Genomic DNA, 17,781 nt, shown 5'->3' with positions numbered 1-17,781 from the left:
AAACTGCACTGTGCACATAAGTCTCCTGGGATCTTGTTAAAATGAACGTTCTGATCCAGTAGCTCATGAGTGAGCCAGATAATTTGCATTTCTTACTCCTAGGAGATGTTGATGCTGCTGGTCCAAAGAGCACATTTGATCAGGAGCTATAAAGACATCAGCTTTGAGATGGAAGCACCCACAGAATGATAGGAAAGAGAGATGATTCCTCTCTGAAAATGTAGAATTTTGCATTCCATTCCTGACACCGTTGATGATGGAAAGCTGAAAGCTTTTACCTTTTTATGGTCATTTCACAAAGAGTGGAGGGAATTCCCAGTCTCTTACCATTCTTGGTTGGATCATAGTGGGCACAGCCTGCTGCAAGCTTCTCCAGCTGAGAACAGCACCTCCACTTCCCATCCATCCAGAAATTAGGATGATACTTGGGCACCAAACTGTTATTATTCCTCGTTTCTGAAATAGGTTGTCACCAACAGAAGAATTATATCAAGGTCAGTCTATCAAGGGCCACCAATTTTATAACATCTCAGGATTAGACTTGGCTGAGTGAGTCTGATTGAGTATTGCCCAAAACACTCAGAAGCATGAATTGACCTGAGCACATAAGTGCACTGTGCTATTTACTGGGGTAGTTCACGTTACATTTATGCATCGGCACATCTAGGCTCACGTCTGGCTCTGCCTTGCATTAGTTGTGTGTTCTTAGGGTGGACAAACCTCATCTGAGCCTCAGTTTCCCCCACTATGCAATGAGATTGTTAAACCAGGGGTTCTGCAAAGGTGCTTTAAGGGTAATGAGAAGGTTGAGAGGGTGGAATTACTACCCCTCCACCTCTCCTACCTTCAACCACAGGAACTTTGGTTTTCTTCCTTCTAGATTTGTGGCTTTGAAGTAAGATTTTAGTTGGAAAAAAAAAGGGGGCTTTGCTTCTGAAACAAATACATATATAAGCCACAGAACAGGGTTGAGTGGCTCATGCTTGTAATCCCAGCACTTTGGGAGGCTGAGGCAAGAGGATCACTTGAGTCCAGGAGTTTGAGATTAACCTAGACAACATAGTGGGACCCCTTCTCTACCAAAAAACCAAAGTTAGCTGGGCATGGTGTCATGCACCTGTAGTCCCAGCCACTCAGGAGGCTGAGGTGGGAGGATCATTTGAGCCCGGAGGTTGAGGCTGCAGTGAGCCGTGCGTGTGCCACCGTACTCCAGCCTGGGTACCAGATCCTGTCTGACTCCAGCCTGGGTGACAGATCCTGTCTGACTCCAGCCTGGGTGACAGATCCTGTCTGACTCCAGCCTGGGTAACAGATAATGTCTCATACAGTTAGGCTCTGTGTCCCCGCCCAAAGCTCATCTTGAATTGTAATCCCCGTAATTCTCACGTGTTGAGGGAGAGACCAGGTAGCAGTAATTGGATCAGAGGAGTGGTTTTCCCCAGGCTGTTCTTATAATAGTAAGTGAGTTCTCATGAGACTGGATGGTTTTATAAGGGTTTGGCGAGTTCTTCCTTCAGTCATTCTCTCTCCTGCCACCTTGTGAATAAGGTGCCTGCCTCCCCTTCACCTTCCACCATGATTGTAAGTTTCCTGAGGCCTCCCAGCCACATGGAACTGTGAGTCAATTACACCTCTTTTCATTATACATTACCCACTCTCAGGTATATCTTTATAGCAGTGTGAAAATTAACGAATACACTGTCTCAATGAATAAATAAATAAACCACAGAACTAGATAGCTAATCTCTAATGTTCCTCCCAGCTTTAACATCCTGTGTATAAAATCCCTTCACAGAGGGCAAATGGCCAATGACCATAGTTGGGGCCCTTTTTATTACTTTTCTTTTCTTCCTTATTTTGGTGGAGGAAGGACAGGGTCAGGTTTGGCTCACTTGGCTCACTGCAGCCTTGACCTCACAGGCTCAAAGTGATTCTCCCATCTCAGTAGCTGGGGACTGAGAGATTCTCCTACCTCTCCCTCCTGGGTAGCTGGGGACACAGGCACATGCCACCACACCAGTCTGATGTTTTTATTTTTAGTAGAGATGAGATCTCACTATGTTGCCCAGGCTGAAGTGCAGTTGCCCAGGAGTTCAGGGCTATAGGAGTTCACCATAGCCTTGAACTGCTGAGCTCAAGTGATCTTCCCACCTTGGCCTCTCAAAGTGCTCGGATGACAGTTGTCAGCCATGGTGCCCGGCCCATTTCGATTACTTTTTACTTTAGCGTTTGCTCTATGTCCTGTGACTGTTAGAACTGAGAGCACCTTCCTGTTTACCCAGTACTTGTCTGCTCATAACCTATTTGAGGCTCACAACAACCTTGGAATAAGATACAACTTGTATTTCCACTCTCATTTTTTTAGATAGAGGAATTGCGGCTCCAGAGATAACAAATAGCTTGCTTCTCCTTAGAGGCGGATTAGTATTTGAACCCAGATCACCTGACACATCCAGCGCTTCAGGCTAAAGAACAGTAGTGGTAACATTGAGTGCTTTCTTTCAGATGGGTATTGTTCTAAGTCCTCACTATTCAAGTCTCACAACAGCTCCATGACTGTTTTTAGTCACAATTTATAGAGACACATGAAGGTCAAGAAACTTACCCAAGGTCACACGCTAATCATTGGCAGAGCTGGGATTTTCACCTTCTGCCCGGCTCCACATCCACGTGCTGAAACACTACTGACTCTAACTGTGCCATTAGGAAGTCATGGCTTAAAAATACCCTTACCAGGGCCGGGCGCGGTGGTTCACGCCTGTAATCCCAGCACTTTGGGAGGCCGAGGCGGGTGGATCACGAGGTCAAGAGATCGAGACCATCTTGGTCAACATGGTGAAACCCCGTCTCTACCAAAAATACAAAAAATTAGCTGGGCATGGTGGTGCGTGCCTGTAATCCCAGCTACTCGGGAGGCTGAGGCAGGAGAATTGCCTGAACCCAGGAGGCGGAGGTTGTGGTGAGCTGAGATTGCGCCATTGCACTCCAGCCTGGGTAACAAGAGCGAAACTCCGTCTCAAAAAAAAAAATACCCTTACCAATGGTGTAAAAGCTTGAAAACTAGCTGACATTTACTGCATGCTGTCTATGGGCCAGCCTAGTTCCCAGGACTTTGCTCACATGAGCTCCAAAGGCAGGTGCTGTTACACCTTCCTTTTCTCCCTTTTAAATAAATGGGACACTGAAGCAGGGAGCAATTAAGGAACTCGCCCAAGTGTACACAGCGAGTGACAGGCTGGGATTGAAACCCAGGTCATCTCACACGGGGGCCCATGCTCTGCTTCTTCATACTATACCAGGAGTTGGCAAACTTGTTCTTAAAAGGCCAGACGGTAAATATTTGAGGTTTTACTGGCCATGAGACAAAATCAAGGGCCTTATGTAGGTACTTATTTAACAATTTGAAATGAGTTATATACAAATATTGCTCAGAACCTGACAAGAACAGACAGCAGGCTGGATTTGGTCAGTCCCTGAATGATACTAGTTATTGCCTCCTGGACCCAGGATGAAAACTTGGGAACTTCCACCAACACCAAAAGGGAAATCAGCCATCAGCTGTTCTCACACCACACTCTACTCTATTGTGGAAACCAAGCCTACTACAGGATCAAGGGTGTCCGTGATTCAGTGGCAAATGAGTTTACTTACCTTCTTTAAGGGCCAGCACCCAGCGCTGCCGGCTCTCACGATCTGGAGCAAACACATATAGGAGGTAGTTGTCATGCACGACCTGGAGACACACACACAGAGTCCGAGGTGAGCAGAGTGTGTGGAGATAGTTGACTGACAGCAGACCTACTGAGCCCAAGTGGGGTCTCAGGTGTTTATCGTCTTAGGGGCAAACATTTGGGTGATTAGAAGGCCAGTATCCTTTTTATTAGATGTTTGGCTGCTACGAAAATACAGGGTAAGAAGCTTCAGCTGCTCATCTAGGATTCCATGCCCCCAGGGAGCAATCGCTAAACTAAAACAGCAGGAGAACGTTCTCCTCTTGTCTAGAAAGCACATTTATTTCCACCTTAAATTTTTAGTGATTGAAAAGTATTTCTGGCATATGAAAGAGAAAGATATTACATGACAAATGTGTAATGAGAATTTTGAAAACTTCCTATTTCAAAAGAGCTTAAGACTCTCAAGAAGTTCCAAAAATAGTACAGAGTTCCTCTGTACTTTTCACCCACTTTTCCCCACTGATGACATCTTACATAACCATAGCGCATAACCATCTTTTGAAACCAAGAGATTGTCATTGGTACAATACTGTTAACTAACCTGCAATCTTCCTTATATTTCACCACTTTTTAAGGCACTCATTATCACTGGGATTTTGAGCAACTGAAAAACATATGCCATTCCTTTTACTTTCAGTCCTCAAAATTACAACTCATGATGGTCACTTTTCTAGTAGAAAAGAGTTCTTTTCTATGCCGCATTAAAAATATATTCATCCCTCAGGTTGGCCAACAAGAATGGTACCCTTGGATGTACAAGGAGATATCCATGCCTTTGAAGCCAGAAATGCCAAGATTCATCTGGAAGATAAGGACTTTGGAGATATTTTTTATTAGCTCTGTTCAGTAGAACTTTCTGCAATGATAGGAACATTCTATAACCTGTGCTGTTTCAGTCCAGTAGCTGCCAGCCCTGCCTGGCTATTGAACATTTGAAATGTGCCCAGTGTGACTAAGAGGCTGATTTTTTAATATCATTTAATTTTAATTAATTTACATTTAAATGTGAACATCCATGTGTGGCTAGCGGCTGCTAGACAGTGCAATTCCAGATAGCCCTCAGATTATAAAATCTGAATCTTTTTGCCTCAGAATCTCCAAGCAATTCATACTCAGCAATTGTAATATGTTGCCTCAAATCATGAGTAAACTGCACTTCAAGCACTAACATGCTTTGGATTTGGGGCTCCAGATAGCAGCTTTATTTCTTCCCTCATTAATTAGGACTTTCCTTGAGGAAGAGAAGACATGAAGGAAAGAGGTATTAGGAATAACCATCTTTTCAAGATTTTGTGCTTAATTTTTGTTCCGTAAGTGAAAGAATTAATGAATAATTGTCATTGATTAAAGAAACACATAAGTTTTCTAATGAGATTGGTCCAAGTTCTAACCTTGGACCAGGCATTCATCCCTGTCCACCCTCTCTTAACAGTGACTGAGGATTTTAACCATGGTCCAGGGAATGGGGAACTACCCACCTGATGGACTTACCTGAAATGGGTATTTATAGTGGCATGGGATGCTGATGTCACTTTTCACAATCTCGACACATTTGATTCGGGAGAGCTCAATGGAGCCCTTCAGCGTGCGCTTCTTCTGTGGGAAGACAAGCACATCCCATTCATGTAAGAGAGAAGACAATATTTTTGTCCAGATTGCTTTAGAAATCTATTGCTAGATAAGATCCATTGGCTTTGTAAACCAATTCCAACCCTCCAAATCAAATATCCAAAAGCTGCCTCCTGGCCCTAAGTGTGAGAAAAAACACTCTGAGCAGTCTTCTGGGAAAATATGCCTTCTGAGTCTTCTCCTTGGTGATAGGTTTCCATTCACTGAGCCACAGGGTCATGTACCCCACTGCCCGTCTGACAAATGACAGCATCAGCAGAACTCGTAGCTGGGATGGATAGAGAAATCCATGGACACACATGTAACAATTTTCTCTTCTCTGTGCCTATTCATGACCATATTAGCACAGTAATTGAGCTCGGGCCTGACCTGGATAGTGGTGTATACTCTTAGTGGCACTTTTTTGCCTGCATCTGGCTTCTCCATGTCCTTTAAATTATCCACAGTTACCACAATGACACCCCCAAAGGACATTTCTGACTCTGCTCTACAAATATCCCTTCTCCACCTCCTCCCCAACCTCCCCATCAACTATTACTGGGCCTCTGTCTCATTTCCTTGGAAACTTGCTAGATGTATTTCCCTGATAACCAATTCACATGATGGTATTGTGATTGATAATAATGTTACATGTTACCTATTTCTAAGGATCCTTGTGCTTGGAGAATGGATCTCAGGGGATTTGATGCCTTACCCAGTGGGACAAATTCCACTGCTGGCCTGTCAGGCTCCAGGGAAAGATAGTTAGAAAAATGCTTTTGGATGGAAGAAAACTTTTTTTGAGCTGCCGTTGAGAATTGACTTTAATTCAGCTATGGAACTGTTGCAAAATGTTATTATACCTGTGAGGTTTGTTCTTGGGTTCTTGCTGAGTTTTAAAGGAAGAAACTGAGGCCAACACAAGAAAATCCAATATGAAAGGTTTATTCAGGCTCCCCGGCGAGGTTCTGCAGTCCAATAGGAGGGGCCGGAGAAGTCGCATGGACTCCTCTCAGACGTGGGGTTTTATAGGGAGTGGAAGAGCTCGATTGGTTGTGGGAGAGCAGAACTACTATTCGGTAAGGTTACAAGCCTTTGTTTGCATACAGGACTTGGCTGCTGTTGGTTAGAATTACTCGGCTGCTATTGGCTAGAAAGACTCGGCTACTATTGGCTAGAAAGACTTGGCTGCTATTGGCTAGAAAGACTTGGATATTATTGGCCAAAAAGACTTGGCTACTATTGGCTAGAATCACAAGACCCCGCTTGCATACTGGGTTCTTTAAGGCAAAGCCAGGCTGTGCGAGAAGGGGAAAAGGGAACAACCCAAGCACGTCCGAGCTTTCAGAAAAAAGGTGGGGGGAATGTGCGTCCGAGCTCCCGGCCAGGCAACCGGCCTTACAATACCCACTACCAATCAATCCCAAAAGACATAATTCTGAATGTCATAGTCTCAAATGCTGAAATCCTAAAAGATAAAAATCCTTAAAGTCTAAGTCCCTGATGTCTAAAATCTCAAAAATCACAATTAGCGCATTTTCTATTGTTCACAGAATAGCCTCATTATGTTAGTTGCATCATGTTAGGCAGAACTATTACATTATTATTATCTTCATTTGGAAATTACATGTGGTTAAGATGTGTATGGGTGCCAAATCGACAAGGGGTGTACTTGCGGACTTAATTTTAGGCGTCAAATTGACTAGATTAAAAAGTATCTAAGGCCAGGTGTGGTGGCTTATGCCTGTAATCCTAGCACTTTGGGAGGCCAAGGTGGGTAGATCACCTGAGGTTAGGAGTTTGAGACCAGCTTGGCCAATAAGGTGAAACCCTGCCTCTACTAAAAATACAAAATTTAGCCAGGTGTGGTGGAGGGAGCTTATAATCCCAGCTCCTCTGGGGGCCGAGAAAAGACAATTGCTTGAACCTGGGAAGCAGAGGTTGCAGTGAGCCAAGATTGTGCCACTTCAGCCTGGGCAAAAGAGTGAAACTCTGTCTCAAAAAAAAAAAAAAGAAGAAGAAGCAGTATCTAGACACCTGATAAAGCATTATTTTGGATGTGTCTATCAGGGTGTTTCCAGAGTAGATTAGTATGTGTGTCTGAATGGACAAGGTGGGGTGGGGGAGATCTGCCCTCAGTGTTGGTGGACACCATTCAATCAGCCAGGGACCCAAAGAGAGCAAATACTGAAGGCAAATTAGTCTCTCTCTGAGAGCTGGAACAGACTTTTCTTCCGCTGTTTTTGATCAATCTCATTCAAAGACCTCTGTCTATCATAGTATTTCAGATGATCGTGGTTATATAAGCTATTTCTTTTTTTTAATTTAAAGGTGAAATACATTGCATATTCATATTGTTTTTCTTTTGTTTTTAAAATCAGTTTTATTAAAGTACAATTTGTATATAATAAAATTTACCAATGTACCTTTCAGAGAATCTTAACAAATGTATACAGTTATGTAATAACCTCCATAATTAAGATACAGGAAAAGAGAAAGAAATAACCAAAATCAGAGCTGAACCAAAGGAGATTGAGACACAAAAAAAACATTCAAAAGATCCATGCATCCAGGAGCTGGTTTTTGGAAAAAACTAGTAAGATAGATAGGCCACTAGCTCTACTCCTAAAGAAGAAAATAAGGAAGATCCAATTAAACACAACTAGAAATGGCAAAGAGCATGTTACCACTGACCCCACAGAAATACAGATAATCAGAGACTGCTATGAACACCTCTATGCATGCAAACTAGAAAATCTAGAAGAAATGAATCCATTCCTGGACACATACGCCCTCCCAAGACTGAACCAGGAAGAAATTAATTCCCTGAACAGACCCATAACAAGCTCCAAAATTGAATCAGTAATAAATAGCTTACCACCCAAAAAAAGCACAGGACCAGATGGATTTACAGCTGAATTCTACCAGATGTACAAAAGAAGAGCCAATATCATTCCTACTGAAACCATTCCAAAAAATTGAGGAGGAGAGTCTCCCCCACAACTTATTCTATGAGGCCAGCATCATCCTCATACCAAAACTTGGCAGAGAAACAACAAAAAAGAAAACTTCAGGCCAATATTGATGAACATTGAAGCGAAAATTCTCAACAAAATACTTGCAAACCGAATCCAACAGCACATCAAAAAGCTAATCCAGCCAGGCGCGGTGGCTCCTGCCTGTAATCCCAGCACTTTGGGAGGCTGAGGCGGGCAGATCATTTGAGCCCAGGAGTGTGAAACCAGACTGGGCCACATGGTGAAACTCTGTTTCTACAAACAGTTACAAAACTTAACCAGATATGGTGGCGCACACCTGTAGCCCCAGCTGCTCGGGAGACTGAGGTGGGCTGAAGTTGCAGTGAGCCAAGATCATGACACTGCACTCCAGCACAAGTGACAGAGCGGGAGACTGTTCTCAAAAAACAAAACCAAAAAAAAGGCTAATCCATCATGATCAACCATGATCAAGGAGGCTTTATTCCTCGGATGCAAGATTGGTTCAACATACACAAATTAATACATGTAATTCATCACATGAATAGAGCTAAAGACAAAAACCACAATTATCTCAGTAGATGCAGAAAAGACTTTCAATAAAATTCAGTATCTCTTCATGTTAAAAACTTTCGATAAGCTAGATATTAAAGGAGCATAGTCCAAAATAATAAGAGCCATCTATGACAAACCACAGCCAACATCATACTGAATGGGCAAAAGCTGAAGGCATTCCTCTTGAATACCAGCTATTTCTTTAGGAACACAGTTTGTCTGCTCATAACTGTTATACCCATGTGACTGTCCTTAGTATACCTGAGTGTTTATGTTTACGAAAGTAGGTATATTATTATTGCCTATTTTATTGCACAAGGTGATCTATGAAGCCTTTTGTCCTGTTTTTACGTGTTTCTCAAATAAATCTACTCTTCTTTTTTTTTTTTTTTTTGAGACGGAGTCTTGCTCTGTCGCCAGGCTGGAGCACAGTGGCGCAGTCTCAGCTCACTGCAACCTCCGCCTCCTGGGTTCAAGCGATTCTTCCACCTCAGCCTCCCAAGTAGCTGGGATTACAGACGTGTGCTAAACGCCTGGCTAATTTTTTTATTTTTCATAGAGACGGGGTTTCACCATGTTGGCCAGGATGGTCTCAATCTCTTGACCTCGTGATCCACCCGCCTTGGCCTCCCAAAGTGCTGGGATTACAGGCGTGAGCCAATGCACCTGGCCATAAATCCACTCTTATAATGTAAACAAATGTCTTTTTAAAAAGTCTTAAAAATTATTTTTTCCAGAATTATATTTTTGGGGATTTTTATGTTTTGGATTTCAGTATTTGGGATTATGGTGTTCAGGATTGTGGCTCAAACCCCATTCTACCTTATTATTTTAAAAGAGGTAGCAAGCCGGGTGTGGTGGCTCACGCCTGTAATCCCAGCACTTTGGGAGGCCAAAGCGGGCAGATCACTTGAGGTCAGGAGTTCGAGACCAGCCTGACCAACACGGTGAAACCCTGTCTTTACCAAAAATTTAAAAATTAGCTGGGCGTGATGGCACATGCCTGTAATCCCAGCTACTCAGGAGGCTGAGGCAGGAGAATTGCTTGAACCAGGGAGGTGGAGGTTGCAGTGAGCTGAGATCACGCCATTGCACTCCAGCCTGAGCAATAAGAGTGAGACTCTGTCTAAAAAATAAAAATAAAAATAAAATTAAAAAATAAAGCAGAGGTAGCAAATGGTGGTGAAATGAGCACAAGTTTGGAAAAGCTATGTTCAAAATAGGTCTCTGCCTCTTACCATAATAGCTCTGTGACCTTGGGCAATTCATTCAACATTCCAAGATCCTGGTTTCCACATCTGGTAAGTAAGGACAATACCTACTTTTTGTTTTGTTTTTTTGCAGAAACGATCCCACATGCTTTATTCACTTCATATATATATATACACACACACACATATATACACATACATACATATATATGTATATATGTGTGTATACATATATTATTGCACTTTAGGTTCTGGGGTCCATGTGCAGAACATGCAGGATTGTTGCAGAGGTACGCACATGGCAATGTGGTTTGCTGCCTCCATCCCCTGTCACCTGTATCTGGCATTTCTCCCCATGATACCTACTTTTTGAGAGTTGATTGGGGAATAAAATGGGATGATGTAAACAAATTACCCGACTTATAATTGGTGCCCTCAACAAAGGGTACCTTCCCAATTAAAGAAGTTAAGGAACCCTTAACTATCACAAGAGATTTGTGATACATGAATGTACTTGGTTGATATCCAGGGATCCACTACATCATCAAATTCTCTAAAGTGAATTCGATCTTTACTTCCTGTTTTTGAGTCCCCAGCCCAGAAGCTGATTTTTTATTTAGTAGCTGAGGAACAGAACTGAGATTAATAAAAAAAATTCAAGATGTAAGAAGCAGACCCTATCAAATACAGGAAAGCTTTGTGGTGGTTGGTTTTTAATTTTTAAAGTAAAAACAACTTTATCCATTTTTGAAAGTACAAAATCCATTTATGTTTATTGTAACAAATAAAAGCACTATAGATGCTCAGTATGGTGGCTGATGCCTGCAATCCCAGATCATTTTGTTTTTTCGAGATGGAGTCTCACTCTGCCACCCAAGCTGGAGTGCAGTGGTGCGATCTTGGTCCACTGCAACCTCTGCCTCTCGGGCTCAAGTGATTCTCCTGCCTCAGCCTCCAGAGTAGCTGGGATTACGGATGCCCACCACCATGTCTGGATAATTTTTTTTTCTTTTTTTATTTTAGTAGAGCTGGGGTTTCACCACGTTGCCCAGGGTGGCTTTGAACTCCTGAGCTCAATCTTCCAGCTCGGCTTCCCAAAGTGCTGGGGTTACAGACATGAACCGCCGCACCTGGCCAATCCCAGATCTTTGAGAAGCTGAGGTGGGAGTTTGTTTGAGCCCAGGAATTCGAGAGCACCCTGGGCAACATAGTGAGATGATAGAAAAAATTACATAAATTAGCCAGGCCTGGTGGTGTGCGCCTGTAGTCCCAGCTACCTGGGAGGCTGAAGTGGAAGAATGGCTTGGGCCCAGAAGTTCCAGGCTGCAGTGAGCTGTGATAGTGATGGTGCCACTGACCTCAGCCTGGGTTGACGAGCAAGACACTGTTTCAAACAAACAAAGAAAGCAAAACACTATAGAGGCATGTGAAGAAATATTTGTAGTGTGTTATTATCCTACCCTGCCTCATAACCCTGAGGTAGCCAAGGTTAATCATTTGGAGTGTTTTTGTTTTTCCCTGTACTTTTATAGGGTATATATAAAGGAAAATGAGTGCTCCACATATTAGTCTAGAACTTGCCTTTGAAATGCTAAATTAGGAGGTTTGTCTTGCTGCAAAAGCCTCTGAAAACGTGCCCTTTGGGCTCAAACTATCTTCTCATTTGGAGTTAGAAATGCATGCTCTGGTCCTGCCCATAATTACAGTTCTTTGGAATGGTTAACCTGTTTTTCACAAATAATAGAGCACAGAGAAGCTGCCTTTTCAGGAACCATCTGCAGCTAGTGGTAAACAGGGAGCCTGAGCTTGAGGTTGCTGTTTTGACCTCTGCTGGGTTCTTTCCTTAGCGTATGCATGGTGAAATAAAGCAACAGGCTCACGGCAAGTGATAGGACAACTCCATTTGCTGACACTTTTATCTTTGGAACCTACTAAGTCCTGAGCTCCCTAAGGTCAGAGACCAGGGCATCTTTCCATATACCCAGTGCCCAGCAGTGACTGGCCCTCAGTGGAGTTTAATTAGCTCAAAACAAAGAGTGTCAAGTTGGAACACAGTTGAAACAGTCTTAACCGGATTTAAGGAGAATAGATTTAGCCATTCAGGAAATATTTGTTGAGGGCCAGCCATGAGTGAGGTGCTATTCTGAGTTCAGGAAATGAAGTGATGAACATGGTAGACTCTCTCACGGAGCTCATAGTATACTTGGGAAGGCAGACAAGAAAAAGAAGTGCTGGAGAGAGAATAGAACAGGTCGATGTGACCACACTGTGGCCAAGGCAGACCTCTCTGGAGAAAGGACATTTAAGAAGAGACCAAAACGTTGAACACAAACCATCTGGGAGAAGGTCTGGGGGAGTGAGCATCCTAGATAGAGCAAGCAGCCGGAGCAAAATCCTGGGGTATAAAACTGTTGGGTGAGTCTGACTTGTTAACAGCCTAGCATCATTGTGATGAGGGCAGACAGTGGGCAAATAGTAACCAGAATTGTGAATAGGGATAAAAATTCTAAGTGAAGTTCTAAAGCGATACTGTCCAATAGAAATATAACAGGAGCCATATATGTGACTTAATATTTTTCCAGTAAGCACATTCAAAAAAGCAAAACATAACAAACAGTATTAATTTTAACAATATTTTTTGTTTAACCCAGTATCTAAAATATTATCATTTCAAATTGTTAGGTGATTTCTGATGGAACTTAAAACAAAATTACCATTTGACCCAGCAATCCCATTATTGGGTATATACCCAAAGGAATATACATTATTCTACCATAAAGATGCATACACACATATGTTCATCACAGCACTAATCACAATAGCAAAGATACAGAATTAACGTAAATGTCCATTAATAATAGAATGAATAAAGAAAATGTGAGGCCAGGCATGGTGGCTCACATCTGTAATCTTAGCGCTTTGGGAGGCCAAGGTGGACAGATCACTTGAGGCCAGGAGTTTGAGACTAGCCTGGGCAACACGGTGAAACCCCATTTCTACTAAAAATATAAAAATTAACTGGGCATGATGGTGCACACCTGTAATCCTAGGCACATGGGTGGCTGAGGCACAAGAATCGCTTGAACTCAGGAGGTGAAGGTTGCAGTAAGCCGAGTTCATGCCACTGCCTTCCAGCCTGGGTGACAGAGTAAGACTCTGTTTCAAAAAAAGAAAGAAAAGAAAGAGAAAATGTGGTACATATACACCACGGAAAACTATGCAGTCATAGAAAAGTAGGAGATTGTGTCCTTTGCAGCAACATGGGTGGAGCTGGAGGCCATTAGCCCAAGTGAACTAACACAGGAACTAAAAACCAAATACTGCATGTTCTCACTTGTAAGTGGGAGCTAAACAGTGAGCATATATGGGTATGAAGAAGGGAACCACAGACACCAGGACCTACTCGAGCGTGGAGGGTGAGAATTTAGAAACAACCTACTGGGTACTATGCTTATTACCTGGGTAATAAAATAATCTGAGACCAGACCCCTGCAACATGCAATTTACCTATATAAAAACCTGCACTTGTACCCCTGAACCTAAAATAAAAGTTTAAAAAAAAATTTAATTTGTATGTTGATCTTCTATCTTTTGACATAGATGAATTTGTTTAATAGTTCTAGTGGGCTTTTAGTAAATTCCTTACAAATTTTTTTTTTGTGGAAAATTATGTGATGTGTAATGAAAAACAGTTTTACTTTTTTTCTCAATCTGGAGAATTTCATTTCACTTTATAGTATAATTTATCTGGTTAGTACTTGCTGTACAATGTTGAATAGAGTGTTAAAAGTGGAAATTGGCCAGGTCCAGCAGCTCACGCCTGAAATCCCAGCACTTTGGGAGGTCAAGGCAGGTGGATTACTTGAAGTCAGGAATTTGAGACCAGCCTAGCCAACATGGTGAAACCCCATCTCCACAAAAATACAAAAATTAGCCAGATGTGGTGGTATGCATCTGTAATCCCAGCTGCTCAGGAGGCTGAGACAGGAGAATCACTTGAACCCAGGGGGTGGAGGTTGCAGTGAGCTAAGATCATGCCACTGCCCTCCAGCCTAGGTGACAGAGCAAGACTCCATTAAAAAAAAAAAAGTGGAAATTCATGTCTTGTTCCCAAACTTACAGATAAAGCACTCAGTCTTTCACCATTAAGTATAATGTTAGCAGTTGGTTTTTATAGACAACTTTTTGCAAGACTCAAAAATTTCTTTTTCTATTGGCGTACTTGGGGTTTTTTCCACAATGGATGTTGGATTTGTCAAATGTTTTTCTTTGTTTATGGAAACGTTCTTTTTTGACATTTATTCAAGTAATATTGTGTATTATCTTAATTGACTTAAGAATAGTAAGCCAACATTGCATTTGTGAAAATAAAATCTTACTTGGTTGTCATATATTAAAAAAATTATCAACATAAAAATTAATGATATATATATATATATATTTTGTACTTAAGTCTTTGAAATTTTATATTTTGCAGTGTATCTCAATTTGCACTTGCCACACTTCAGGTGCTAAGTAGACCCATGTGGTCAGTGGCTACCTTAGCAGACAGTGAGACTCCAAGATTTCCAAGGAGTTCTCCTCTCAACTCACATGGCCTCCTTCGTGCCTGTGTCTTAACAGTCTGTCAGATGAGCTTGCTCTCAAGCTTTCTCTTCTGTTGGGATGGATTTCATGTTCTGCCATCAACATCACTCTCATCCCCAAATGAGAGCTTGGGACCTCAGCACCATAATCCATCCTGACCAGTTGGTAAGTCTTTCCAAAGACCCTGAGGTTGGTTCTCCTGGCATCTCACAAGATCAAATACTTGGTAAACAGCAGGACCAGCTAGCTAAGTCCTCCCTAGCTGGTCCCTGGGGACTGGCCGGTCAATGAGCCTGACACAGTTCAGTCTCTGGGAAAGGGTGATGGCCTATAATCATCCCAAACAACTGTGCTATTTCTGAAAAATGCCAGGGTAAAACTTTCCAAGGAAACCACACAAAAGCCACCGGAGAAAGGGAGAGGCCAAGTACAACCTGCTCTCATTCTTACTTGTTATTCTGTCTGCATTACTTGGGGTGAAAGTCACAGGACTTTGCTTACCCTTGTCTCTTTTCTTGGCCACATTCAAAGATATGCTGTCCTCATAGTCTAATGTTTCATCCCAGCATCTGACACGTTTCAGACACAATTCAAGATGCTGATGCTTACAAATTTGCACAAGGGTAAACTTGTGCAATCAGCTTTTATATCTTTTTATGTTACTATTTCTCTCTCTTTTCCCCTTTTCTTTCTTTTTTTCTTTCTTTCTTCTTTCCTTCTTTTTCTTTTCTTTTTTTTTTAACAAACTCTTGTATTGAGGGCTTTCAACAGATCTCACAGCGAGGGAGTTGCTCTGCTATGTACAAAACCCCAACCCAGAAACAACCCAGGTTGTTTACAAATGGGTTAGCTCCAGGTTCCATATAAACATGCATTGCTTGATAGATGGCGGGGTGGAGTGGCTTTTTGTATTAATATTTTGTATGAAATAGAACTTGGATTGTAAGTTTCAAAGAGAGAGACAGGAAAAAAAATTTTTAAATGATACTATTTTTTGAACATTCTGTATACTCCAGGCACTCCACATTCCATCCCATTTCACCACGATCCTACAACATATGATTTCCCCATTTTATAGTGAGAAAATTGAAGTTCAGAGAGGTCAACCCTCTTAATAAGTCGAAGAGTAGCATACAAGCTCAACTCTATGACTGCAGAGCCTGATCACCTAACTACTATGCTTCCTTCCCGGGACTTTCCACAGAAGACCATCATTCCCTGAACTCAGTGCTGGAAAATCAATTGTGTGACCCATTTCATCAAGCCATGGCCTAGCAGAGCTTTGTTTCTGTCCCATTTGGTTGAGCAATGCTTATGCTGGGTTGCAAAGGTGGAACACACTCCCTGGCTCCTCAGAATAGTCACTCCTCTCTGCTCCAACAACACTGGCTCCTTTGCTGCTGAACTAGCCCAGCAGATATATCGATGAGAAGTTATGTGTCTGCTACCCATGGGAAGAGGACATCTCCATCTTTCTGAAAAACAGCAGTTTTCAGTTTTCTCTTCTGGTGAGGCAGAGTTGGGGAGAACTGGAGCTTTCAAGTAGGGCAGACTCAGGTTTGCATTCTAACCTCATTCCTTACCAGCTGTGCAACCTGAGGCAAGTGTCTCAACCTCTCAGTTGCCTCATTTTTTAAAAGTGAGATAAGAATAGTCTCTGAATCATTGAATTAATTTAGAGGATTTTAAAAAATTACCAGCAAATGCTAGTAGCAATTGTTCACACCTGTAATCCCAACATTTTGGGAGGCCAAGGAAGGAGGGTCGCTTGAGGCCAGGAGTTCAAGAACAGTCTGGGTAACATAGTGAGACCCTGTCTCTACAAAAAATTTAAAAAGTTAGCCAGGTATGGTGACATATGCCTCTAGTTCCAGCTACTCTGGAGGCTGAGGCAGGAGGATCAATTGAGCTTGGGAGGTTAAGGCTGCAGTGAGTCATGATAATGTCCCTGCACTCTGGGTGACAAAGTGAGACTCTGTCTCAAAACAAAACAAAACAGAACAGATATAATCATTTCTGTTTCTATGGAAAAATTAGCATCTGTAAAACCCCAATGAAATTTGCAATGAGCTGTTCCTAGTTCCTCCCTCCCAGCCCATCTTCAGCTAGACCTAACCCCCCTCTACTCTGAAGCTCTAGAAAAGCCTGGAGCTAAAGCCATTAATTTCAAGGCTCCTGGACTACCTTAAAGCCAGGAAACTCTGATCTGCCCCACACCTGCCTTCTTTCCTCTCCTCTTTTCCGTAAGACCTCTTACTCATCACTGGCCCATCGTTGGCTGGCTTTCTCCACCTCAGCATTTCACACTGTGGGCTACCATGTGGCTGGATGTGCCATGAGGAAAACAATTCCGCCTCCTTTAAAACTGCCATTTTAAAATAGTAACACCCTGGGCACCTAAAAGAAAAAAAGTGAGAATTTTCAAAAAGAAAGAAAGAAAAAAACAAAGAAGGAAAGAAAAGAAAAGAAAAAGAATTACACTCATATACAGTTTTCAGAGGGTAATTTAGGATCCTCGATTAAAATGTATTTTCTCATAATAAACTATTAAGAGCAGATACCTGTGTGGGTGGTCCTGGGGGCTGGGAATCAGAAGTGGGAAAAGAGCTTTTTTTTTTTTTTCTTAAGAGATGAGGTCTTGCTCGGTTGCCCAGACTGGTCTCGAACTCCTGGGCTCAAGCAATCCACCCGCCTTGGCCTCCCAAAGAGCTTTTCTTTTTACCTCATGTCCTTCTGTATACTCTTTGACTATTTTGCATAAATGTGTATTTCTTTCATTTTATTAAAACAGTTAACTAAAATGAATAAATACATTTCCCTGATCAGATTTATCCTATGGAAATATTTGTTCAAAATATAAAGAGATAGAGAAAAAGGGATGTTCACAGCAGCATTATTTATTACACTAAAATAAAACTGGAAAAACTTGAATATCCATCAATAGACAAATGGTTAAGTTAGTTATGGTTCATCCATCCTGTGACTACTCTGTAGCTATTAACAGATAGTAAAGTTCATCTATATGGAGGGATAAAAGTATGTACTAAATGTTAAAGAGCAGATTTAAAGCAACAGAGGGAACAGCATCCC

At 42.1% G+C, this 17,781-nt stretch overlaps 1 protein-coding gene across 1 annotated transcript in view; it reads right to left on the bottom strand.

Moving 5' to 3' along the window:
• The window catches only part of ITK (IL2 inducible T cell kinase), a 72,450-nt gene that overhangs the window by 36,650 nt on the left and 18,019 nt on the right, over positions 1 to 17,781 (bottom strand). Inside the window, exons 2-4 of the mRNA XM_012455604.2 lie at positions 5,226 to 5,330; positions 3,652 to 3,733; positions 328 to 456 (exon numbers count right to left, since the gene is read on the bottom strand). Of these exons, the coding sequence (XP_012311027.2) occupies positions 328 to 456; positions 3,652 to 3,733; positions 5,226 to 5,330 (316 nt within the window). The remainder of the gene's footprint in view (positions 1 to 327; positions 457 to 3,651; positions 3,734 to 5,225; positions 5,331 to 17,781) is intronic.

This window comes from Aotus nancymaae, unplaced genomic scaffold (assembly GCF_030222135.1).
Source record: "Aotus nancymaae isolate 86718 unplaced genomic scaffold, 86718_ANA_hifiasm-v0.15.2.pri h1tg000015l_0, whole genome shotgun sequence".
Lineage (NCBI taxonomy): Eukaryota > Metazoa > Chordata > Mammalia > Primates > Aotidae > Aotus > Aotus nancymaae.
Note: the sequence above shows the minus strand (reverse complement) of the source record. Positions and strands in the feature narration are given on the sequence as shown.